At 41.0% G+C, this 26400-nt stretch overlaps 1 protein-coding gene across 1 annotated transcript in view; it reads right to left on the bottom strand.

Annotated features, from left to right (window-relative positions):
- LOC126062124 (leucine-rich repeat-containing protein 37A2-like) overlaps positions 1 to 26400 on the bottom strand; it is a 289138-nt gene that overhangs the window by 246384 nt on the left and 16354 nt on the right. The window contains exons 2-3 of the mRNA XM_049859237.1: positions 22966 to 23037; positions 11404 to 11475 (exon numbers count right to left, since the gene is read on the bottom strand). Coding sequence (XP_049715194.1) covers positions 11404 to 11475; positions 22966 to 23037 — 144 coding nt within the window. The remainder of the gene's footprint in view (positions 1 to 11403; positions 11476 to 22965; positions 23038 to 26400) is intronic.

Genomic DNA, 26400 nt, shown 5'->3' with positions numbered 1-26400 from the left:
CTTTCCCTGTCTTTTTAAAACCTTTAAGTTCACTGATGGGCTCTGTGCAAGTGAGCCCACCCAGCTTTGGATCTCTCCCTGCCTACTTTTCCCCCAGCCATTAAGAATGACAATTAGAGAATATATATTAAAAAACCATTGTCTGGGAGGAGATTCTGACTCATAGCAACCCTACAGAACACAGCAGAAATGCCCAATAGGGTTTCCAAGGCTGTATTTGATCTGCTTCTTTACAGAAGCAGACTGTCACTTCTTTGTCCCGAGGAGCAGCTGGTGGGTTTGAACCGCTGACCTTTCAGGTAGCAGCTCACATCTCAACTGCTATATCACCAGGGTTCCCAAAGCAATATACAGCCAACACAGTGTACCAAAGTTTTGTATTCTTCCTCCCAGATTACCTCAGTTCTCCAAACCTCTGCTCTTTCCTTCCTTTTTTTTTGAACACATTGTTTTCGTTTAGGTGAGAGTTTACAGAGCGAATTAGTTTCTCATTCAACAGTTTCTACACAGTTTGTTTCATGACTTTGGTTGCAAACCCCTGAATGTGTCAGCACTCTCTTCCTTCTTCCTGGGTTCCCCATGTCCATTCGCCCAGCTTTCCTGCCCCTACCATCCTTCTGAACTTTGCTTTTGGGCAAATGCTGCCCTTTAGGTCTCATGTAGCTGATTGTTCTGAGGTGTACATTCCTCACTGGTGTTATTGTTTATTTTACAGGCCTTTCTACCGTATGGCTGTAATGTGATCTCCGGGACCGATTTCAGTTCCAAGTTTGAAGGGTGTCTAGGGGCCAAATTCTCAGGGGATCCACCGGTCTCTATCAGACCAGTAAGTCTGGTTTATTTATGAGTCTGAATTTTGTTCTACTTTTCCCTCCCACTCTGTCCATAACCTACTACTGTGGTCCCGCTCAGCCTCTGATCTTTCCTAACAGATCATCCATGACCTCACAGCCATCAGCTTAGTGTTTCCTCTTAATTAAACAGCCCTTCTGCAACTGGCATTAGGATGCTCAAATTTGTTCTTAATGAAATCAAAATATGGGGACACTCTTTGTTATCCTACTTCCTGCTCCTGCCTTTAGAGCATTCTTTCCTTCACCAAGTTTGTGCTTGGTTGAGAGAAATGACTTACCAGCTCAGGTTTCGGGGCCTCTGCAAGTCTTTTGGACAAACTAAATGAGGCTAATGGTTTTACAGAATTACAGTGGACGATGCACTAGAGATCATTTCCATTTCTGGTTCAATCCCTTCATTTTAGAGATGAACTGAGGTGCAGTGGGGTTGCAGAATAGGTTTAGGGTCCCACAGCTAGCTAGTTAAAGAGTTCAGAGACGAGAACTCCTGACTCCTAGCCTATTGCTTATTTGACATTCATGGGCTTATCTTTATCGGAGAAAAATGTGGCAATACTTTTTATTAGCTCAGAGCCTGTCCCAAAGTCAAAGTTCAAGAAATATTTTTCTAAATTATTTTTTAAAGTGTATCTTATTAGAAGAATAAAATACAAATATATTTTTTAGGAGATACATTTCCAATAAAGTTTACTGTTGATATTTAATAATTATGTATGAAAGATTATATATATATGTATATATATATACATAAATTCCAAAGGATTTTTTCTTTTAAATTTTTTAAAATCTATTTTCATTGTGCTTTAGATGAAGGGTTACAGAGCAAACTAGCTTCTCATTAAACAATTAATACACATATTGCTTTGTGACATTGGTTATCAACCCCATGACATATCAACACTCTCTTCTTCTCAACACTGGGTTCTCTATTACCGGCTTTCTTTTCCCCTCCTGCCTTCTCGTCCTTGCCCCTGGGCTGGTGTGCCCATTTAGTCTCATTTTGCTTAATGGGTCTGTCTAATCTTGGGCTGAAGGGTGAACCTCAGGACTGACTTCTTTACTGAGATAAAAGGGTATCCAGGAGCCATACTCTTGGAATTTCTTCAGTCTCTATCAGACCAGTAAGTCAGTTTTTTTGTGTGTGTGTGTGTGAGTTAGAATTTTGTTCCACATTTTTCTCCAGCCCTGTGAGGAACCCTCTATCGTTATCCCTGTCAGGGCAGTTGATGGTGGTAGCCAGGCAACATATAGTTGTGCTGGACTCTGTCTGGTGGAGGCTGTAGTACTCATGGTCCATTAGTCATTTGGACTAATTGTTCCTTTGTGTCTTTGGTAGAAACTACAAATATTTTGCACGGGTCTTTTGCTGTAGAACAAAGGGACAGATGAAAGGGGGCTCACAACATAAGGGAACATTTCTTACCTCTTATATTTTTTTCTCCCAATTCTTCTACACAGGTCCAGACAAATGGGCTATGTGTCCTTTCTATTAACTGAATACACAGAGAAGAATTGAGAACTGAAGCCTGTCATCACTGTCCTGAGTGTCCTGAAATCCTAACAGCATTAGCTGAAAAAAATATCCAAAGCAGGCAGTGAAAATAAATTTAAAATAGGACAAACTCCCAAACTGTCTATTCTAGAATTTCAAGACAAGCAGGGAAAAACCGGTTCCTTGGAGGAAGGTAATCAAAAAAATAAGCAGAGTGACCTAGACCTTGTTCCGATATGTCTGAAAGTACTTGGGGATGGAGTGACCCCTTTCCTTTACTCATCACATAGATCCATGAGCCATGAGAACATGACTGCCCACGTGAAGCTCCTCAATACAAGACCTCTGATGACATCACAGAAACTTTCTCAGGGGCAAAGCCTAAAGAACCTGAAATGTTAGCCTATCCTTGAATCGAAGTTCGGAGAAAAGCCTGGAAGAAGACTCTCTGACTGGGTGTACAAAGAAGCAGAGAGGAACAGTGGAAGAAGCAAGGGCCCTGGAATCAGGCAGAGCTGGGTTTGAATTCTGACTCTACCACCTTCTGGTGAAGTGACTTGAGTAATTCACTTCTCTGAGCCTTATGTAGCACCATTTCTCACACAAGGTAGTTTGAAGATTAAATGAAAGCGCATGTGTAAAGCACCTAGCATGGGCTGGGCACAGAGTAGGTGCTCAGAGGTAACGATGTCATATCTGCACTGGCCAGTGAGCACAAATCCTAGGCCTACCCTGGGATGGCATGGCGAGGGGCTCCATGGGGTTTTCATAGGAAAATGAAGCTCTCTGCTCTAACGGTCCTGTCCAAGTAAGAAAGCAACTTCAAGACACAATGCACAAGAAGTCAAACTGCCCTCATACACTCACATTACAAGGAATGGAGAACTGCATGGAAAATTGCTGTGAATCTCCTCAGTGGCTCAGCCCACTTATTAACAGTGTGTACCCAGGCAAGCTACCCAACATCTCTAAGTTTCAATTTCCTCATCTGTAAAATGGGGATAATAATATCTATATCACAAGACTTACGGAGAAAGCAAAAATGAGGTACATCATGAGCTAACATGCATTGAGCGTTTACTATGTGCCAGGCCCGATGGTAAGACCGTTATGCATGCCATCTTACTTGGTATAATAGGTAAAACTACTTAGTGTAGTGTGTGGAGCATCATAAGAAATACCTAACAAGTACAGGTTTTAAAGAAATATCACGGGGCAGAGGAAAATTACTAAGCTTCAGAGAGAAAAGAAGATAGCTTGGGTGGGAAGAATAACATGAAGATGGAAAAAGACATTTTTTTTTTTTAATACATGCTGGGTGTGACGGTCTCAACACTTTTGAACCATTACAAATTAAACAGCTACCCTAAATTACTCCAAAGAACAGACCCAAGTTGTTTCTTTTCATCTTTAATGTTCATGCCTTTCTAAGAAGAAGCTGCCAGGTTTCCAGTGCACACCAAAAGTGATGACAACATCCCGAAGTGTCTTATATTTTGTGTGTTAACCTCTATCTAAAGGGAACCGATGCTAGTTGACTGGGGGAGCGGTAGGGCATCTCTGTGATGAAGCTCAACTGGCCTTCAAAGCGTGGCCTCACCTACCTCATTGATATTGTCAGTGGGGCAAATAATTCAGTAGGAGTTAGGCTTGGATTTTCAACTTATTCTCTCTTGGTGCTTAAGTTCTTGGCACAACCTTGATGTGCCACAGACAAGTCAGCATGTGAACGTGCTCTATCTGCATAAGGTATAGCCTCTATGTGTTTAAAATCATGAAGCTTTTATGGTTAGAACCAATAAACTTGACTAAGAGAATTTTTTTTAGTTAGCCACCAGTCTGGACCTGTGTAGGTGAATAAAGGAGAAACACTTTAAAGTCAGAAATAAAAGGCATACTTAACATTTGGGATTATCCACCCCCGCTTGTTTTCCACACTATATTTCATCCCTGATTTCATCTGAAAGAGATATGATTACTGCTACTATTCAAAGAGCGCTGTTTAACTAATGAAGTCTTGGCACGACTTTGAGGAGGATTTCAGATTCAGAGAAGACTGACTCTTTACACTTCTAACATGTTCAGCTGGGGTTTGTAACGACATAGAGGCTTCGCTCAGGAGACCTGCTGCTGCTGCTGTTGATACTGCTGCTGTCGAGTTGATTCCAACTCACGGTGACCTACAGGACAGAGCAGAACTGCCCCATAGGGTTTCCAAGGCTGTCATCTTTACAGACGCAGACCGCCATGTCTTTCTCCCTCAGAGCGCTGGTGGGTTTGAACTGCGGTCCTTTCCATTAGCAGCCAAGCGTTTAACCACTGAGGCACCAGGGCTCCTTTTCAGGAGATTTACTGGGTTATAATTAGCTGGAACCTAGGTTTTGTTCAGTCTGAAGCTTATCTAATTTGTAAATTCTCTTTAATAAAAAAGTGCAAACGTGTAAGTACAAAAACCCCTAGGGCCCGTCCTAGGACCTTGGAAGGGTTCTCTGGAAGTAAGGGGCCCTGAGGCTTAAGCTTTGTTCAATCCAAGATAAACCCACCTTCGCTGGGACCTTTTAATAAAAACGTTTTTAATGCAGGTAAAACACTGTTCCAACTTGTAAACGCTCCGGTGCTGGGCCACACAGGTTATAAAATTACTTAGCTTTTCAGAGGTGGCATCTTCTCTTGGCAATTTGCCTTTGGAAACAGATGCAATAAAGCTTATATTTCACCTGTGGCAAATTTCCTATTAGAAAAATTTGATCCAAAACAGAGAAGGAGCCCAGCTGCCAACCCACATTGTGGCAATTGTGCCAATCTTTTCAACATGCCTGTGTATTAGTTTTAGGAGTATACCCGTTGCTGTCGAGTTGATTCCAACTCAAAGGGACCCTATAGGGCAGAGCAGAAATGCCCCGTGGGGTTTCCAAGGCTGTAGTCTTCCTGGAAGCAGGCTGCTACGTCTTTCTCCCTTGGAGTGGCTGGTAGGTTCAAACGGCCGACCTTTTAGTTAACAGCTGAGCACTTAACCACTGTGCCACCAGGGCTCCTTTTTAGCGGCATACCTCGATTCAAATCACATTTTTATTCATTTATTTCCAATACTAAAAAAAACCAAACAAACAGTGCCCTCTAGTCGATTCCAACTCACAGTGACCCTAGAGGACAGAGTAGAACTGCCCCATAGAGTTTCCAAGGAGCGCCTGGTGGATGTGAACTGCCGACCCTTTGGTTAGCAACTGTAGGACTTAACCACGAGGCCACTAGGGTTTCCTTTCCAATACTAGCTAGCTCTAACTCTTTCATTACTATTTAGCAAATGCCCTTCTCTGTTTTTTAAGATGAACACATAAATTTGAGATACGAAAGTTGGTCTCTCCTCCATCCACTTTTTTCTATGAATTTTGTCTAATCCCCTACCCTTCCTCTGGAGCCCTGTGTTGGCACAGTGTTTAAGGACTAACCGAAAGATCGGCGGTGGGAGCCTATCAGCCACTCCACTGGAGGAAAATGAGGCAGTCTGCTTCTGTAAAGATTACAGCCTTGGAAACCCTATGGGGCAGTTCTACTCTGTCCTACATGCTGTGAGTTGAAATAGACTTGACGTTAATGAGCTTCGTTTTAGGGGGTTCCCTTCCCCCTCCTTTGTCATCCCCCTACCTTGTTACCCTGCGCAGGGATCCTAGTGTGGCTCTTCTATGTTTTCTCATCAACCTCCACTTCCTTCTTCCGTTCTGAAAGTCTCTTGAGGACAAAGTCCTGTCCCATTCCTCTTTGTACACCCAGCACTTAGTACAGTGCCTGACACACAGTGGTCAGTGAACGTTTTTCATTGATCTCATTAATTAAAGTGTGATATCCACTTTTCCCCCTATGTTGCCTACATAATTACAGTGAAAACAATTCTTACCAGGGACATTACGACCTTGTTATTGAAGCTACCAAAGTTTCTTGGTGTGGGAGCTAACCACCCAGCCCTCTGGTCTCTTATCACAGACTCTTCATGAGAGTCTCTGGTGCCGACAAAAGAAAAAGAGACCCTCAAGTTTCCTTTCCCCAAGTTCAGCGTCAGCAAATTAACGGTGGGGCAGGTGGCTACAGGTTGGCATCTGCAGGATGTTAATCAGGCTCCAGGCACACCCGACATGAACTCTGTGACATGGATTGCTGAACCATCAGGCAGTCTTTTCCAAAGTCAGGTTTAGAACACAAGCCCCATCTTTCGTCCAAAATTCCCTTGAGGCCAGTGAACATACCCACTACCACTGCCTGGTATCCAAGAGAAATCACAGTATTTTCTAGCTGAAAGAGAATAAAACCCACACTTCTTGTTTGAAGAGTAGTCAGGAAAGAAGGCATTTGGAATTAGGCTAGAGCAATGTATTTTCCTTATTAACACTTTTCACACTATTCCTTAACAAACACTGTTTTTCTTCATCCCTCAGAGATTCCCTCTATGCATAGATAATTCATAACTTTTTGAAAAGGATATATGCTGTTTGGAAAATAACGTTCTGGGTGCCTAGGGAGAGAAGTGCACTCTGGCACGTTTCCCGGGATTCCCTTTACTGTACAGTCTAACAGAAGCTGATGGCTGAGAAAGCACCCCGGCCCTTGGCTCTCTGGAGGACCCTGTGCTCTGCCTTGTGCTGTGTGGCTATACATTGCACACATTTAAGCAGGGAGGAACCTTACACGTGAGCTGGAATCCAAGTTAAATTCCAAAGCGGAATTCCTAGGACCATCCACACACCCGAGCAGCAGCACTGGGATCCCCACGACAGGGCTAGTTTGCGTGTTACTTGCTCGGTGCATTTAGTGCCCGCGCCAAAGGTCAGTACTAGGGCAAGCAGAACGTGCCACATATGAGTTAGACAGCTCTCTTGGCCTCTTTGTACCTTATTTTCCTCATTTGAAAAAATCGATCTTAAGACATACATGTTTCAGAATTTCTGCTTGCTCATACACCGTTCATACACCCAGCTAACTGATACAGTTCGATGTTTTCACACATAATCTCTTCCCATGTGTCCATCTTCTATCCCACTTACAACGTGTGTAAAAACTGCATTCCATGCCAGGCCTGAAATGTTCCAAAGCCAAGTTCTGTGATTAAATTGCAGCCAAGGTTTCTACAAACAGACACAAACAAGAGAGAATAAATAAATAAATAAAGGTATTCTTTCAGAACACCCCTCCTTTGGCAATGATTCTAATTTATATGTGATGAAAACTGACTGCAACACTCCCTCCAGACACTAAGGAAATCTCATTATGGAAGATCTTTGCTTATGATTTATTCTTTCCTATTTAGACATCTTAGGTACAAATACCTAGATTAAGTGATCTTTACTTCTCTAGAACAGGGTTTCTCAACCTTAGCACTATTGACATTTTGGGCTAGGTAAACTTCTTGCAACAATTATGAAGATAGCATGGGGCCAGGCAACACTTTGTTCTGTTGTACATGGGGTCGCCATGAATCACAGCCATCTCAACGGGAATTCACAAATAACAACAACAAACTTGTTGTTGTGAAGGCTGTTCTGTGCGTTGTAGGGTGTTTAGCAGCATTCCTGGCATCTTCCCACTAGGATGCCAGTAGCACACTCACAGTTGGCGATAACCAAAAATGCCTCTAGACGTTGCCAAATGTCCCCTCGGTATAAAACTGCCCCAGTTGGGAACCAGTGCTCTAGAATGATTCACTCTTATCTGTGTAATAATTCTCACACTAATTTTTGCCACAGTGGAAAAGGATTTGCTATATAACTTTAGTAGCTTTCCACTAATACAAGTTTAAGATTTCAAAATGAAGAGCAAAAAGATATACAATTAGGTTTTATAAAGACTCTAAATAGAATTAAGGCTTATTTGTAACTTACATAGACTGTAAAAAAGGTAGTGGTTCAAATGTACGTCTTTCAATAGACTGTATTTTATTGCAGGATAAATCTCTAGGGAAAGTAAAAGAAAAATATTGCCTCAATTAGCTATTCGATATTAAATTAGTAGGAATAAATGGCAGAGTTCAGAATAATATTGAACAAGCTGTTATCCAAACTCTAAACCTTAGTAATTGTTCTCTAAACCTTCCAAGGCACCTAACCCTGCCCTCACCGCGCCTAGGAGTCTCACCTTCATTAATAGAACATACAACCACAGATCTCGATAGATTCTAGAGGTACTCTTTCCTGAGAGTAGGACAACCGATTAGATTCAGTGAGCTTAAAGTTTTATTCCTTCTTATTATTGTAATTTATACTATTAAAAGGAATATTCTCACATTTACACCTTCCTGGCTTAGTCCTCTTTTTCTAGGCAGCTCAATACCAGAAGAAATAACATAATTTGACATGATTTGAAAGGGAGTTATTCCTCTAATAAATACATAACTTTGAACGAATTTAGAATAATGCTTTTATCATATTAATAGGAACCTATGTTTGGTTTTCTATTGCCTTCATGTTCCATGGGAGCCCTGGTGGCAGTGGTTAAGAGCTACAGCAAGCTATGGTTGCTATCCAAAAGATCAGCAGTTTGAATCCAACAGCCGCTCCTTAGAAACCCTAAGGGGCAGTTCTGCTCTGTCGTGTACGGTTGCTATGAGTCGGGATCAACTCCATGGCAAAGGATTTGTTTTTTTTTTAATGCTCCATGAATGGAATTCCTGCAGTTGTACACTGGTGACTCAGGAAAAAAACAACATAGAAGTGGATTTTCATGTGAAAACTCTCATTCTTGACTGTAGTTAACCTTCTTATTTCCCTTTAGCCCACATTAGTCCCTCACGTTTTACTCGGTGGGTATAAGTATCTTCTGACTGGTGTTTCAGCTCTAGTCTCTCCCTTTCTAATCCATCCTGCACACAGATTAACTCTGCAGCAGTGGTTCTGAAAGACCAGCATTGCCTGGGAACTTATTGAAGAAGCAAATTCTTGGCCCTACTCTAGACCACTGAATCAGTAATTATGGGGGTAAAGCCCAGGATCTGTGCTTTAACAGGCCCTAATTGTTATGCACACTAAAGTTTGAGAACCATTTGTCCTACAGCATTGCTGTGATAATATGGTTCTCCATGATGACTCCTTACTTTGGCATGCAAAGCCTAGATGATCTGCCTCCAAACTCCTACTCTCCCCACTTTCACCCAAAGGTACTCATGACGTTCTTCAAACCCACATTCCACTTCCTATCTTTGCCTTTTTCCCACCCTCCTTTTGCAATCTTAGAATAGTCTGCCCAACATGTCTGTCTGATGATACCCAATGGCCTTCAAGGTCCTGTTCAAATGGCATTTCTCTAGAAACATCTTCCCTGATCCAGTTGGAAGTCTTCGCTCCCTCCTCTGTGCTCCAGAAATAATTTATGCCTCTCAGTGCCCACATCTATTTTTTTTTTTTAAATAGTTTTTTTGTATCCCATTTTTCTCCTTGAAAGCATGGACTAGGTCTTGCTTATCTGTATTGCCTACGATGTTTAAAGCTGATAGACGGACATAAAGCAAACTCAGTTATTTACCAAACGAATGAGTAGTTAAGGAGTGAGAAAGGAAATGACTATTTAGAAAGAAGTTTACTTTTATTAGTTCATGGCTCTTCTGTGCCTCTGCAGCTCTAACCCTCCACTTAGAGCCTATTGTGTTATGGTTCGAGTTTATGCCTTTGCTTCCCCTGCCACATCAAGAGTTTCTAGAAGGTTAGGAATGCTGTCTTACACATCTTTGTACCACCAACCCTAGGCACAGTGCTTGACATAATGTTTTTAACTTTTATACTGATTCACATTTTTTAAATGGATGAGAATACATACACTAACAGGAAGTAACTAGCTTACAAAGTATTTCAAAGTAGAAGTAAGGAAGGGCCTGCTCCATTGAGCAGTTAACTCATTTGTTTTTCTCCAAATTGTGTTTATAAGGTTTGGGAGCCCAGATGCCAGAGGTGCCCAAGAAGATCAGTGCAAAACTGGTTGTCCCACTAAGGCCTAAAGGTTTGATAATTTAAAGGACTACTTTTAGTGTCATGTCAGGCTTTTCATCCCCAATTCTCTTAAGCCTTCTAAACTTGTAAGAAGAATCCATTTGCTAAAGAGCATCATCGAAATAGCTTAATAAGGATTCATGATGCATACAACTCTAGGCTTCATGGACAAAGGATAAAAATCAAGCTTTTATAGCAAAGGACATAGTATCTCTTTATCTCTAAACAGATGTAAATACCATGCAATTATTCCCTCCTTGGCAAAAGGGCTGGAGAGATTTTTAGTTTGTATTTAGTAAAGGGTTAGGGGCATTTGATATGTTTACTTAGGGTAAACATTTCTAGCTATACTAATTAACCATTATTTGAAACATTTATTTGTAATACGGTAAAAGAATTCCTACCTTGAAGTCTTTAACAGCAGTCCTTGGTAGCTAACTATGTTATTTATAGTATTGTTTATATAATTCAACTGTTTAGTTACATATTTAATATTTAAATGGTCACTTAATTCAATTATCAAAATATTTTGGGTTAATGGCCTTCAAATTAATGTAGGTATTTGATATTTTCTTGTCTTTTAGGCAACAAACAGAGGTTAATCTTAATTCCTCTTGTTCTATTAAACCAACTTTTTTGAATGTTTTCTGTAAGGACAGATAGTAAATATTTTAGGCTTTGCTGGCAACAGACGACCTCTGTCTCATAGTTTTTTTTTTTTTCTTCAACTTCTTTAAAAATGCAAAAATCATTCTTAGCTCATGGGATCGCTAAAAACAGACCACAGGCTACAGACTAAATATAAACAGATAGTATATATGGACACTTACAAAACAAAGTTCATATGGGTGTCTGTAATTACTCAGACCTTATTGCCACTTTTTTCTATCTGTCTTTTGTCTCTATAATTAAAACTGGAAAGGGACAGGAGATATTTAATGACAGAGATGGGCTGGGACCCTACAGACTTACAGAATTGCAGAATTATATTGCTGGAAGAAAAATGTAGACATTATCTTCTCTAAGCTCCTTATTCATTTTACATATAACTAAAAACTCAGAAGTAAATATGATTAACCGACTAACTTACAAATGCTGGAGGGATAGCAGGCCTTCAAATGAATCCTTACGTAATTCGGTCAAAGAATTTTCACTGAGAATTCTGGAAAATGAAAAGGTTATTTTTGGATCTAATGCAAATTAACTACAACTATTTGCTACCTAGGACTATTCTATGTGGGAGGAACCAGGTAATGGTCCACCTGAATACTCTAATTTCTATTTAATTTAGGGATGTGACCTCTTTTGTTTTCATTCAAACCTTTCTTCTGCTGTCCTCTTTGTGTCCACCTCCCTGCTTCTCCCTCCTCTACTCCCACCCCACACCCCCATCCACTCTTCCCACCAAGTCATATATTTAATGCTTCCTCTCTAGATCACAAAGTCCCTGTTAGAATTCAACTCTGGGTGGCACCAAGATTGGCAGAACTGCCATTTTGATGCCTCTCTTCCCAAACCTCATTATGAAAGCCCCACATGGAGCTATGTCAGGGCTGCAAATGAAGCCATTTGACTCTTTCCACCCATTCATTTTTTTGAGAACTGAAATGTGCATAAAGTACATAAAACATAAATGTTCAGTTTAATGATTATAAAGCAAACACTTTATAACACCATCCATGTCAGGAAAGAACACTGTCAGCATCCCAGTAGCCCCCAGTGTGTCCCTGTCCAATCCCAACCCTCCCTCTGAGCCCTACAGGTAACCACTGTCCTGACTTTGATGATAATAATTTCCTTGCTTTTGAAATACGGTTTTACCTATTATATGTCAACCACAAACCACATGGTTTCATTTTACTTCTTCTTGAACTTTAAATGGAATCATTACACATATTTCTATTTTGTTTCTTTCACTCAGCGCTATGTTTGTAAAATTCATTATGTTGTTGCATGTAGCTGAGGTTGGTTCATTTTAATGCCTTACTGCTGGAAGTCCAATAAGGGAGCCACTAGCCGCATGTGACTGCTGAGCTCTTACAAGCTTCTTAGATCAGCAGAGAGGACTGGAGAGAAAGACAGGCTGATACAGAGAATCACTTTCTACCCAATGCCGGGTCCTAGTTTCTGCTGAACCCAGCATCAGGTAGAAATAGTTCAAGAGTAATTGACTAATTGCTGGAGACTCCTGTAGACTAGCTTGAAAGATAAACAACTCCTGGAGGTCCAGCCCTAGGGAGAGAGGGGGGCAGGGTTTTAGGGAGTTTGAATTCCAGGAGCACTACTAGGTTCTCACTGTGAATCTCAGGAAAATGCCCTCATGATTCCCAAAAAAAGAGGGGAAAAGCTGCCATGATGAAATAGGGCTCTGGTCTCCTTAACAACAGCCTGCCTTCAAGGGCTATTACTTTTTACCACAGACTAATCAATGTGGGTTCTATCAGAGCCTAACCAAAGTGGGGAGTCCCTGGGTGGTGTAAAAGCTTAAAACTAACTAAAATGTTGGAGGTTCTAGTCCACCCAGAGGCATCATAAAAGAAAGGCATGGTGATCTACTTCAAAACGTAGAATCGGCCACTGGAAAACAACTTGTGGAGCACAGCTCTACCCCGACACACACGGGATCACCATGAGTCAGAAATGACTTCATAATAACTGGTACTGGTTAATCAAAACAGACGAAGGGAAATATTCAACTCCAACTCCCTCTAGCCTTTTCCATGTGGGAGAAAGGGATTAGCAACTCCAGTTTCCTTCTAGCCTTTGAAATGGGAAAAGGAAAATACCCAACAGTAGCCCCCTCTAGCCTTCTTGATTCATCTAAAGGCTGAAGGAAAAAAGCTGAGAAGCACTCCTGAAGGTCACAACCCAGGGGCACTGGCTCACTAAAAGACTGAGACCTAATCATAGAATTAGAGAACACTTCCTCTTCTCTCACACCACCATATCAATATCAACAGGGTTTTACAGGAAATTGAAGCTAAAAAAATCCCCATTCCTTTTACCTGATATATCATATCTAGTTTTCAGCAAAAATTACAAAGCATGCTAAAAAGCAAAAAACACAGTGTGAAGAAGCAGGACAAGCATCAGAGCCACATTCGGATATAGCTGACACTTGGGCTTATCAACCTGGAGATTTGAAATAACTATGATTAATATGGAAACCCTGCTGACATAGTGGTTAAGTGCTATGACTGCTAACCAAGAGGTCGGCAGTTCGAATACGCCAGGTGCTCCTTGGAAACTCTATGGAGCAGTTCTACTTTGTTCTATAGGATCACTATGAGTCGGAATCGACTCGATGGCGCTAGGTTTGGTTTTTGGTGGTTATGATTAATATGCTAATGGCTCTAGTGGAAAAAGTGGATGACATGTGAGATGAGTAATGTAAGCATAGAGCATTAAAAAACACTAGACTTTTTTTTTTAAAGTGTGATTTAAAATCCGGAGAGGTGTACGTCAGGGTTGTAATCCTTCACCATAACTATTCAGTCTATATACTGAGCACAATAATCCCAGGAGCTGCAGTATATGAAGAAGAATGTGGCATCAGGATTGGAGGAAGACTCATTCACAACCTGTGTTATACAGATGACAAAACCTTGCTTGCTGAAAGTGAAGAGGACTTGAAGCACTTACTGATGAAGATCAAAGACCACAACCTTCAGTATGGATTACACTTCAACATATAGAGAACAAAAATGCTCAGGACTACACCAATAAGCAACATCATGATCAATGGAAAAAGATAGAAGTTGTCAAGGATTTCATTTTACTTGGATCCACAATCAATACCCATGGAAGCAGAAGTCAAAAAATCAAAAGACACGTTGCATTAGGCAAATCTGTGGCAAAAGAGCTCTTTAAAGTTTAAAAAGCAAAGATGTCCCCTTCAACACTAAGGTGAACCTGACCCAAGCCATGGTGTTCTCAATCGCCTCATGTGTATGTGAAACCTGGACGGTGAATAAGGAAGACTAGAGAATTGATGCCTTTGAATTGTGGTGTTGTCAAAGAATACGGAGTATACTATGGACTTCCAGGACGGCGAGACTGCATCTCACATATTTTGGACATGTTATCAGGAGGGATCAGTCCCTGGAGAAGGACATCATGCTTGGTAAAGTACAGGGTCAGTGAAAAAGGGGAAGATCCTCAATGAGATGGATTGACACAGTGGCTACAACAATAGGCTCAAGCTTAACAATGATTGTGAGGATGGTACAGGAATGAGCAGTGTTTCGTTCTGTTGTACAGAGGGTCACTATGAGTCAGAACTGACTTGATGACACCTAACAACAACAACAGGACTGGGAGGGATGGGGAAAAGGGAAGTTAACGGTGATGGAAATATCCCATTGATTAAGGGTAGCTTTCCACAGTCAATTACTGTAATTGGTGTCAAGAAGTTGAGCACCTGGAAAAAGTTGAACTGACAAAAGTTGTGTAATAGATATATTTACAATGATTAAAAAAAAAAAACAAAGAAAGAGTAGCTACTGAGGCTGCTTATGTACAGCCAAAAACCTCATGGGATTTGGTGGCTTAGGATCATGGTTTCATAGGACATTCCAGCTAATTGGCCTAATAACATGTTTAGTGCTTCTGTTCTACCTTCTAGTTCATTGTGTAGAGCCTGGTGTCTTAAAAGCTTGCAAGCAGCCATCCAAGGCACAGGAATTGGACCCTATTTACCTGGAGCAACAGAAGAAGAAGGAGTGTCGGGAAAAGAAGGAGGAAATGGAATGTGTGGCTAATTGCCTCCGTTAAAAACTGCCTCCATTGCCAAACGACTGGAATTAAATGGTGCTTGGCTAACATTACTGAATATTTTGATCAAAGATTCCATAGAAGAATCCTGATCAAAAGGGAGAAAATGCAGAAAAGAATTTCAAATTGTTATGGATTCCAGACTTTCTGGAGCCATGAAGTTTGGATGAACCCCTGAAAATATTACTCTGAGATAATCTTTAAACCTTAAGTCAGAAATGTCCCTGAAGTCTCCTTAAAACAAAACAATAGTTTAGCTTAACTAATTAAAAATGTATGCTTTGAGCATTCTGCTCTTTTAAGAACTATCTATATGGGATCAATTTGAGAACAGCAACTTGAAAGATTAGATAGGAACATTAAGGGGCAGTGAAGTTATGTTAATGAGGGAGGAACAACTCAGAAAAGGAGGGTGAGAATGGTTGTAGAACTCAAAATGTAATCACTGTCACTAAATGGAGCATGTATAAACTGTTGAATTGGTGTATGTTTTGCTGTGTATATTATCAACAACAACAAAAATAAATAAAATTTTCTAAAAATTGTGAGATGCAGTGAACATAGTTGTTTTAGATTGAATTGTGTTCCCGCAAAATGCGTGTCAACTTGGCTAGGCCATGATTCCCAGTGTTGTGTGATTGTCCTCCATTTTGTGATCTGATGTGATTACCTATGTGTTGTAAATCGTAACGTCTACAATGTGAATGAGGCAGGGTTACAGGCAGTTATGTTAATGAGGCAGGACGCAATCTACAGGATTAGGTTGTATATTGAGTCAATATCTTTTGAGATATAAAAGAGAGAAGTAAACAGAAAGACAGGAGACCTCATGTCTCCAAGAATGCCACCAAGAAAGAAACACCAGGAGCAGAGCACATCCTTTGGCCCCAGGGACCCTGTGCTGAGAAGCTCCTCAACCAGGGAAAGATTGATGACAAGGACCTTCTCACAGAACCAACAGACAGACAAAGCATTCCCTGGGAGCTGTGCCCTGACTTCAGACTTCTAGCCTCCTAGACTGTGACAGAGTAAATTTGCATTTGTTAAAGCCATTCAGGTATGGTATTTCTGTTATAGGAGCCCTAGATAACCAAGACAGCAGTGCTTAGAGGAAAATGTACAGCATTGAATGCATACATTAGAAAAGAAAAGAAAAAAAATCCAAAGTAAGCAGAAGAAAATAAATAATAAAAATCAGAGCAGAAACCAATGAAATAGAAACAAGAATAGGGAAAATCAATGAAACTGTAAGCTGGTTCCTTGAAAAGATCAGCAAAATTGATCAGCCTCTAGGCAGACTAACAGGAAAAAAAGAAAGAAGACACAAATTATTAATATTAGAAATGAAAGAGGGGCCGTCACAACAGATCCCATGAACATTAAACCAAAAACAAAAAAAACCTATTGCTGTTGAGTCGATTCCAACTCACAGTAACTCCACAAGACAGAGCAGAACTGCCCCATAGTGTTTTCGAGGAGTGGCTGGTGGATTTGAACTGCTGACCTTTTAGTTAGCAGCTGAGCTCTTCACTACTGTGCCCTCAGAACTCCCTATGGACATTAAAAGAATCATAAAGGAATACTGTGAACAACTCTATGCCCATAAATTTGACAACTTAGATGAAATGAAGCAGTCTCTCGAAAGACACAAGCTACCAACACTCATACAAGGAGAAATAGACAGTCTGAGCAGTCCTATATCCATTAAAGAAAATTAATCAACAACTTAATAACCTTCCAAAACAGAAAGCACCAGGCCCAGATGGTTTCACTGGTGAATTCTATAAATATTTAAAGAATAATTAACACCAATCCTTCTAAAACTCTTCCAAAAAATAGAAGAGGAAGCAACACTTCTTAACTCATTCTATGAGGCCAGTATTGCCCTAATACCAAAACCAAAGACATTACTAGGAAGGAAAATTACACACCAATATCTCTCATGAACATAGATGCAAAGATCCTCAGCAAAATATTAGCAAATTGAATCCAACAATGTAGAAAAAGAACTATACACCATGAGCTAGTGGGGTTTATCCTAGGTATGCAAGGTCAGTTCAACATTTGGAAATCGATTAATATAACTCATCATATCAACAGGCTAAAGAAAAATCATATGATCATATTAATAGATGCAAAAAAATCATTTGACAAGATCCAGCACCCATCCATGATAAAGACTCTCAGCAAACTACCAATAGAAGAGAACTTTTAAACTGAATAAAGAACATCTACAAAAACCCTACAGCTAACATAATACTTAGTGGGGAGAAATGAGATGCTTACTCCTAAAATCAGGAACAAGACAAGGATGTCCCCTCTCACCACCCCTATGAACATTGTATTGTAAGTTCTAGCTAATGTAAAGAAAAGGAAATAAAAGGTATACAGATTGAGAAGGAAGAAATAAAACTGTCTTCGTCCACAGATGATATGATTGTCTATCTAGGAAATCCCAAAGAATTGAAAAAAAAAAAATACTTGGAACTAATAAGTGATTATAGCAGGGTTGCAGGGTACAAAGTTAATATACAAAAGTCAATTATTTCCCTATATACCAGCAATAAAGAACTGGAATTTTAAAGTAAAAGCATACCATTTACATTAGCACTAAAAGAAATGACATGCTTGAGTACAAATCTAACAAAATTTATACAAGATCTATACTAGGACAACTACAAGGCTCTGGTGAAAGAAATGCAAGTTTGAAATAAATGGAGGAATATTCCACACTCATGGACAACAAAGCCAAACCCAACCCATTGCTGTCGAGTTGATTCCTACTCACAGCAACTCTATAGGACAGAGTAGAACTGCCCCATAGGGTTCCCAAGGAGCAGCTCATGGATTTGAACCGCTGACCTTTTGGTTAGCAGCTGAGCTCTTAACCTTTGTGCCACCAGGGCATTTACAGATAGGAAGACTTAGTATTATTAAGGTTGCAATTCTTCTCAACTTCATCTACAGATTCAATGCAATACCAATCAAAATCTCAGCAAGCTATTTTGTGGATATTGACAAACTGATTTACCAAGGCAGAAGACCAAGAAATGGCCAACAAATAATGAGAAATAGAATTGGAGGACTGGCATTATCCTACTTCAAGAGTTACTCTTAAGTTATAGTGATCAAGACAGTGTGGTATTAATGAAGAATAGGGAAACAGATCAGTGAAACAGAATAGGGTCCATAAATTGACCCACACAAATTTAGTCAACTGATCTTCAACAAAAGGGAGAAGGCAACTCAACAGTGAAAGGATAGTCTTTTTAACAAATGGTACTGGGACAGCTGAATATCCACATGCAAAAGCATGAATATGACACAGCCTACAACTCTCCCAAAAATTAACTCAAAATGAATCACAGGCCTAAATATAAGATGCAAAATGTTACAAATTGTAGAAGATAACACAGGAAAAAATCTAGGTGATTTGGGTTTGGAGATAGCTTTTTAGATACAGCATCAAAAGTATGATTGATAAAAGAAACAATTGAGAAGTTGGAAACTTCATTAAAATTAAAAACTTCTGCTCTACAAAAGACGTTTTTAAAAAAATTTTTATTGTGCTTTAAGTGAAAGTTTACAAATCAAGTCAGGCTCTCATACAAAAACGTATAAACACCTTGCTGTTTACTCCTAGTTGCTCTCCCCCTAATGAGGCAGCACATTCCTTCCCCCTATTCACTATTATCGTGTCCATTTGGCCAGCTTCTGACCCCCTCTGCCTTCTCATCTCCCCTCCAGGCGGGACCTGCCCACATAGCCTCATGTGTCTACTTGATCCAAGAAGCTCACTCCTCAGCAGTATCATTTTCTAAGCCATAGTGCAGTCCAATCCCTGTCTGAAGAGTTGAATTTGGGGATGGTTCCTGTCTTGGGCTAACAGAAGGCCTGGGGACCATGATCTCGGGGGTCCTTCTAGTCTCAGTCAGACCATTAAGTCTGGTCTTTTTTGGAGAATTTGAGGTCTGCATCCCACTTCCCCCCCTCCCCCACTGCTCTCCTGCTCCCTCAGGGGTTCTGTCTTGTGTTCCCCGTTGAGGGGGTCATCGGTTGTAGCCAGGCACCATCTAGTTCTTCTGGTCTCAGGCTCATGTAGTCTCTGGTTTATTTGGTCCTCTCCGTCTCTTGGGCTCATAATTACCTTGTGTCTTTGGTGTTCTTCATTCCCCTTTGCTCCAGTTCGGTTAAGACCAAATGATGCATCTTAGATGGCTGCTTGCTAGTGTTTCAGACCCCAGACGCCACTTTCCAAAGTGGGATTCAGAATGTTTTCTTGATACGTTTTATTATGCCAATTGGTTTAGATGTCCCCTGAAACCATAGTCCCCAAACCCCCGCCTCTAGTACACTGGCCTTCGAAGCATTCAGTTTATTCAGGAAACTTCGTTGCTTTTGTTTTAGTCCAGTTGTGCTGACCTCTCCTGTATTGTGTGTTGTTTTTTCCTTCACCTAAAATAGTTCTTATCTACTATCTAATTCGTGAAAACCCCTCTTCCTTCCTCCCTCTCTACACTCGTAGCCATCAAAGAATATTTTCTTCTTTGTTTTAACTATTTTTTTGAGTTTTTAAAATAGTGGTCTCCTATTTTTACAATATTTGCCCTTTTGTAACTGACTAATTTCACTCAGCATAATGCCTTCCAGATGCCTCCATGTTATGAAATGTTTCACGGATTCGTCATTGTTCTTTATCAATTTGTTGTATTCCATTGTGTGAATATACCATAATTTATTTAACCATTCATCCATTGATGGGCACCTTGGTTGCTTCCATCTTTTTGCTATTGGAAACCGAGCTGCAATGAACATGGTTGTGCGTGTATCTGGTTGTGTAAAGGCTCTTATTTCTCTAGAATATATTCCAGGGAGTGCAACTGCTGGAACGTATGGCAGTTGTATTTCTAGCTTTTTCAGGAAGTGCCAAAACAATTTCCAAACTGGTTGTTCTATTTTACGTTCTCACCAGCAGTGTATAAGTGTTCCACTCTCTCCACAACCTCTCTAACATTTATCATTTTGGGTTTTTTGGATTAATGCCAGCTTCGGTGGAGTGAGATGGAATCTCATTGTAGTTTTGATTCGGATTTCTCTAATGCCTAATGATCATGAGCATTTCCTCATGTATCTGTTAGCTACCTGAATGTCTGCTTTAGTGAAGTGTCTGTTCATATCCTTTGCCCATTTTTTAATTGGGTTACTTGTCTTTTTGTAGTTGAGTTTTTGTAGTATCATGTACATTTTAGAGATCAGACACTGATCGGAAACGTCATAGCTAAAAACTTTTTCCTGGTCTATAGGTAATCTTTTCACTCTTTTGGTAAAGTCTTTGGATGAGCATAGCTGTTTGATTTTTAGGAGCTCCCAGTTATCTAGCTTTTCTTCTAAAAGGACACTCTAGGAGAGTGAAAAGTCAAGCCACAGATTGGAAGAAAGTATTTGCAAAACACATATCTGATAAAGGACTTGTATACAAAACATACAGAGAACTCTTAAAACTCAACAATAAGAAAACAAACAATCCAGCATAAGATCGGAACAGATACCTCAGCAAAGAGGTTATACAGCTGGCCAAAGCTCATCATCATATATCATCAAGGAATTGCAAATTAAAACAATCAGATACCACTACACATGTATTAGAATAGCTAAAACCCAAAACACTGATAACACCAAATGCTGGCGAGCATATGGAGCAACAGGAACTCTCAGTCATTGCTGGTGGGAGTGCAAAATGATATGTCCCCTTTGGAAGACAGCCTGCAGGTTCTTAGAAAGCTAAGCACGGGCCTGTCGTACAACCCAGCTAACATGCTTCTGGGTATTTACCCAAATAAATTGAAAAGCTTATGTCCACAGAAAAAACTGAACAAGAATGTTTATAGCAGCTTTATTAATCATTGCTAAAACTTGAAAGCAACCAAGATGTCCTCCAATAGATGAATTAATAAACAAATTGTGGTGCATCCTTACAATGGGGTATTATTCAGTTATGAAATGAGCTAGCAAGCTATGAAAAGACATGGAGGAAACTTAACTGCACACTGCTAGGTGAAGGAAGCAGCCAGTCTGAAAAAGCTACATGCTGTATGATTTCAACTGCTAGACATTCTAGAAAAGAAAAACTAGAGAGACAATAAAACGATCCATGGTTCAGGGGTTCAGGGGGAGGGTGAGAGGATGAACAGGTGGACCACAGGGCATTTTTAGGGCAATGAAACTATTCTGTGTGATACTATAATGATGCACAGAGGGCATTAGGCATTTGTGGAAACTACAAGACTGCACAACAGGAAGAGTGAACCCTAATGTAAAATGTGGACTTTAGTTAACAGTGATGCATCAATAGGGATTCCTCAATTGTAACAAGTGTATCACGGGCATACAAGGTGTTAGTAGGAGAAACAATGAGCAGGGGGTAGCAGCTGTTTGGGAACTCTGTACTTTCTGTGCCATTTCTCTGTAAACCTAAAACTGCTCCAAAAAGAAAAAAGTCTGTTTTAAAAAAAATGAAATTGGACTTTTTCCTAAAAGAAAGCAAATCTCATTTGGCTGATGTGTTTGACAGTGAGGACTAGCTTTGCCGATCAGATTCTATGCCATTTTCTACAAGCTGAATGAGTTATACAATTAACATATACTTATGCTATGATAAAATAATTTTATAAAAATGTTGACAAATCTCCTCGTGTTCTATGGCCCAGAAATGGACTCCACTGTTGGACCTTTAAAAAGGGCGCCATTGTTATTGGTTCCTCCTGGAGGTAAGGACAGCCTCAGTAGAAAGAAGCTGGCATCATACAATTGTATGTGGAAGCTGAGGGGTCTTCATGAGAAGCCAGCTGGAGAAGAATCACCACCAGGGCAAGGGAGTGACAGCTGGACAACTCCAGTTGTGCTATTTTTGAGAAACCCAGGAAGCGAGGAATCCCTCATGGGAGATGCAACACCCAGAGGGCACCACTACCAGAGGACATCAGCCCCTTCGTCTCCACCAGTCTCCTCACCAACTTCTAAGAAGCCAGAGGCAGCCAGCTGAATGGAGGGATGGAGAATGAGAGATATAGGGCAAGGAAATAGAGAAGAAGCCAGCCAGGACCCCTCTTCACATTGTACGCGTCTAGGTTAAAGAAAGGCTCAGGCTGGGGGAAGGGAGAAGTTTTCAATTCTTTGAGAGTATAGACTTATGTGACTGAGACGCTGGACTGGAACTAGCACTGTTCTTGGGACTGAAAGTGATCAGAGGAATTTTTTTATCTCAGTGACCGGAAAAGCTATAGGGCTTCCCGACTTCATCCATGGGATTCCATCCACAGGACTGTGAAGTCCTCAGATTGTATTTTTATACGTATAAGATAAAGTTCCTTTGTACTCTCAAAAAAACAAAACCAACCCCTCCCTCAAAAGTGCTCCAATAAACTTCCTAGCCCTTAAAAAAAAAAAAAGTCTATGCAAAGAAAACACACACACAATAAACCTATTCTGTTTTATGTCAATATGGATGTAGGCAAATGCGTGGCATATGATCCAGGAAGATGTACACAGAACTCAGAGAAGTGGTCACTCAGGGGTAGGGGGTTAGGGAACAAGGAGGGTTTTCATGATACCTGTTAATTCAGTTTTCTGCGCTGAGAATAGGATCGTGTATTATTTACCACATGAAAGGTAAATTTAAATTGCATCTTACTTGTTTTAAAGAGAATCCACCCAATTTAATTTTAAAAATCACCATAGAGGTAATCAATAGAAGTCAGTTTCGGATATGGAGAGAGGAAAATATCTTTTCTCGGAGGTATTGGCGTCAAAATTCTGGACCAAGAAGGATCTTACAATGCACTTAGCTTTCTGTATTCGTATTTGGAGAGGATATACTCACAGTTTCTCAGTCCAGCGGTATGCCTTCCAAATATTTTCCTCAATATAAGAAATAGAGTTTCCTTGGAAATTTCTGTGAAGAAACACAGTTCATATCTTTGAATACATAGGAATACGAATGAACAGAATAACTCTAAAGAATCACGGCAACCTTACGGGAAATATTCAGATGCAGAACTTCAGCTTTCTAACTTCCATGGCTGTCAGCTGCCAAACTGGTTCAATTCAGACAGACAGACCGTGGGGGGCAGTGGCACAAATGATAAGGCCAACTGCTCAGAACCTGAACTTCCTATCTGCCCAATTCTCCTCCTTTATCATTATCAGCAAATATGTACACAGATAATGCGTGCTCGGCAATGCCACAGCTTGGGCGGAGGGCCCGTTGTTGAAACCTCTCCAGGTGGTGGAAGGATAAAGGCCATTAGAAACTAGAAGGACCAATGGACTGGAGTGGAAAGATCTCTCAGGCATACTGCTTAATGAAAACCTGCGGATCACTGCTGAGCAAGAAGTACAGTTCTACCTTGTTAGAAAAAACAGGAATATGTATGTAAAAACGTATATGTATGTAAACGCAAAGGGAAGAGACTGGAAGGAAGGACATATACTCAGGGAGGAGGGAGGGAAGGGGAAGGGGAGGGGACTTTCACATTTTATGCCATATTCTTCTGTGACACTTTTAAAAATTATTATACTGTGGAAATGTATCCACGAATGACACGCATTTCAAATAAGTTGTTAAATTCCCGAGGTGCGGTTTCAACCACTAACTCTGTAAATAACTTTGACTCTTTCCTTTAACTCTGTCCTTTTCCCTCAGCAACAGCTTACCTACTCAGTTTATAAAGTCAAATAGGTCATATTTGAAATTAAGTCAAAACAGTTAAGTTGCCTGCCCATCTGCCTGGTGGACATTTCCACTCCACCAGAAACTTCCTGATTGCTTTATGCTCACCAACAACAGATGCCAGAAACTGAACTGATCTTCCCCAGACTGGCTCTCCTTCCTGACTGGGGGATCTCCATCTGTGTGTTCTACCACCATCAGTTTGCTAATCACGCAGGGCAGAAACTTTGGAGGCGTATTTGAGTTTTTCTCTTTCCTGTACGCTGCTTCCCCAACTCTCTAGTCCATCATCAGATCCTGTCCTTTTTTTGAAGTGCTCCCAGGATTCTCCTTCCATTCTTATCACAAATGCTCTCATTCAGCCCATAGACCTTTCTATTTGGTCTCCCTGAATCAAGCTTTCTTCTCCAGGCGGCCCTACATATGGATTCTAAAATAATTTTCCTGTTTTAATCATTTATCCCTCTTGCTTGAAGACTTAAAGTGGCTCTCCATATCTCACAGTGTAACTTCCAAACCTCTATACCCGATAAAAAAAAAATAGCTGATAGTCAAGGTTTTTCACAATCTCATCTTGCATTGCTTCCTAACCCAATTCTCTGTAGCCAGGCTGGTCTACTAAGTCCTGACCATTCCTGCATCCGTGCCTTTGCCTAGGCTGTATTCCCTATTTTTCTCTATTTAGCAAATCCTAGTCACTCTTTGGAGCCCTGGTGGCGCAGTCGTTAGGAGTTTGCATGCTAACCAAAAGGTCAGCAGTTCGAATCCACCAGCCACTCCTTGGAAATCCTATAGGGCAGTTCTACTTTGTCCTATAGGGTCTCTACGAGTCAGAATTGACTCAACGGCAGCAGGTTTTGGTTTCGGTCACTCTTTCAGCTAAAGTTTTATCTTGCCCATGCAGCTTTCTCTGTCCTCCACAGGCAGGTGGTTACGGATTCTGGTGAATTATGGCACCTGTGGTCTGCATCTCTTTTAGTACATAGTTATGCACCACTTCCCTTTTCACGTACACTCTTTTTCTCCCATCTATCATTGTTATCTTCCTAAGCTAATGTCTTAGATTCTGTGGCTCCTACACTGCCTAGCCCTGGATTGGGCATATAACACGTGTTTTTATATATGGAAAAGCCAGGGACAAAGATCAAGTCTGGACCTGAAGGATAAAATAATAATAGGTAACAGTCATATATGCTAGGTGCTGATATAAATGCTTAACATGTATGAACTTATTGAAATTTCACAATAATCCTATGGGATAGTAATTTTACAGATGAGGAAACTGAGGCACAGAGCTGGGTTCAAACCCAGGCATCTTGGCTCCAGAAGCTCTCTCTTTAACCGCTTTGTTGTATCATTACCAACAGGATGGAAAAAGGAACACAATCCTACAAAGAGGGTAGAGCAAAACTGGGAATAGAGCAGAGGTTGAGGCATGAAATGATGGGGCTAAAGAAGAATTGGTAAGGAAAAATAATAAGGGCAATCACAAGCAAAAGCCTGGGGAAGCGGGCACAATAGTAAGGAGAAGAACGAGGATAAGGAAAAGTTGACAAAGAAAAGGTCAAAACCAAAGTCGTTCAACATGGCTTGGGAAGATGAGGGAGCCCAGGAAGGCCTGAAGGAAAAGGCTGTCATGTTAAGCAGAGTGCAGAGGACAAATGAGGAAGGCAATGCTTACAAGACCGTGAAGGTGCCATTGTACTCGTTGGGCTCTGGCACAGGCACCCTGTGGAGCCTCTTCTCTGGGCGGAGGCCGGTACAGGACAGCGTTTCGTCTTGGCAGACACAGAGCTCGCATATGCTCATTCCGTTGGTGGCGTTCTGTTCCCACTGCACAGTGAAAGGCATTGGTGCCCTTTTTGGGGTGTAATGTATAACAGCATTCTGTTCCTGTACCTCATTTAGAGCCATTTCTGTCCTTTCTAGGGGGTGATGTGTGATGGCCTTCTGTTCCTGTTGCTCTGTTAGAGCTTTCTGAACCCTTTCAGGGGTGTAACTTACAGAAATTACAGAAGGCACCAGTAATTGCTGAGTCGCTGGGGGAAAAACAACTGCCTCGGATGACCCTGGCTGCTGAGTTACTGCAAGCTCTAGGTCCAAAGGTTTAACTGTAACTCGCTTTGGAGGAGGTGTGGCCTTCTGCAGGGCTGTAGAATGTGTGACCTCCACAGTGGGTTCTGGGGACACAGTAAGCTCTAGGTCCAAAGGTTTAACTGTAACTCGCTTTGGAGGAGGTGTTGTCTTCTGCAGGGCTGTAGAATGTGTGACCTCCACAGTGGGTTCTGGGGATACAGTAAGTTCTAGATCCAAAGGTTTAACTGTAACTCCCTTTGGAGGAGGTGTGGCCTTCTGCAGGGCTGTAGAATGTGTGACCTCCACAGGGGGTTCTGGGGATACAGTAAGCTCTAGGTCCAAAGGTTTAACTGTAACTCGCTTTGGAGGAGGTGTCGTCTTCTGCAGGGCTGTAGAATGTGTGACCTCCACAGGGGGTTCTGGGGATACAGTAAGCTCTAGGTCCAAAGGTTTAACTGTAACTCGCTTTGGAGGAGATGTGGCCTTCTGCAGGGCTGTAGAATGTGTGAC

Source organism: Elephas maximus, chromosome 19 (assembly GCF_024166365.1).
Source record: "Elephas maximus indicus isolate mEleMax1 chromosome 19, mEleMax1 primary haplotype, whole genome shotgun sequence".
Taxonomy (NCBI): Eukaryota; Metazoa; Chordata; class Mammalia; order Proboscidea; family Elephantidae; genus Elephas; species Elephas maximus.
Note: the sequence above shows the minus strand (reverse complement) of the source record. Positions and strands in the feature narration are given on the sequence as shown.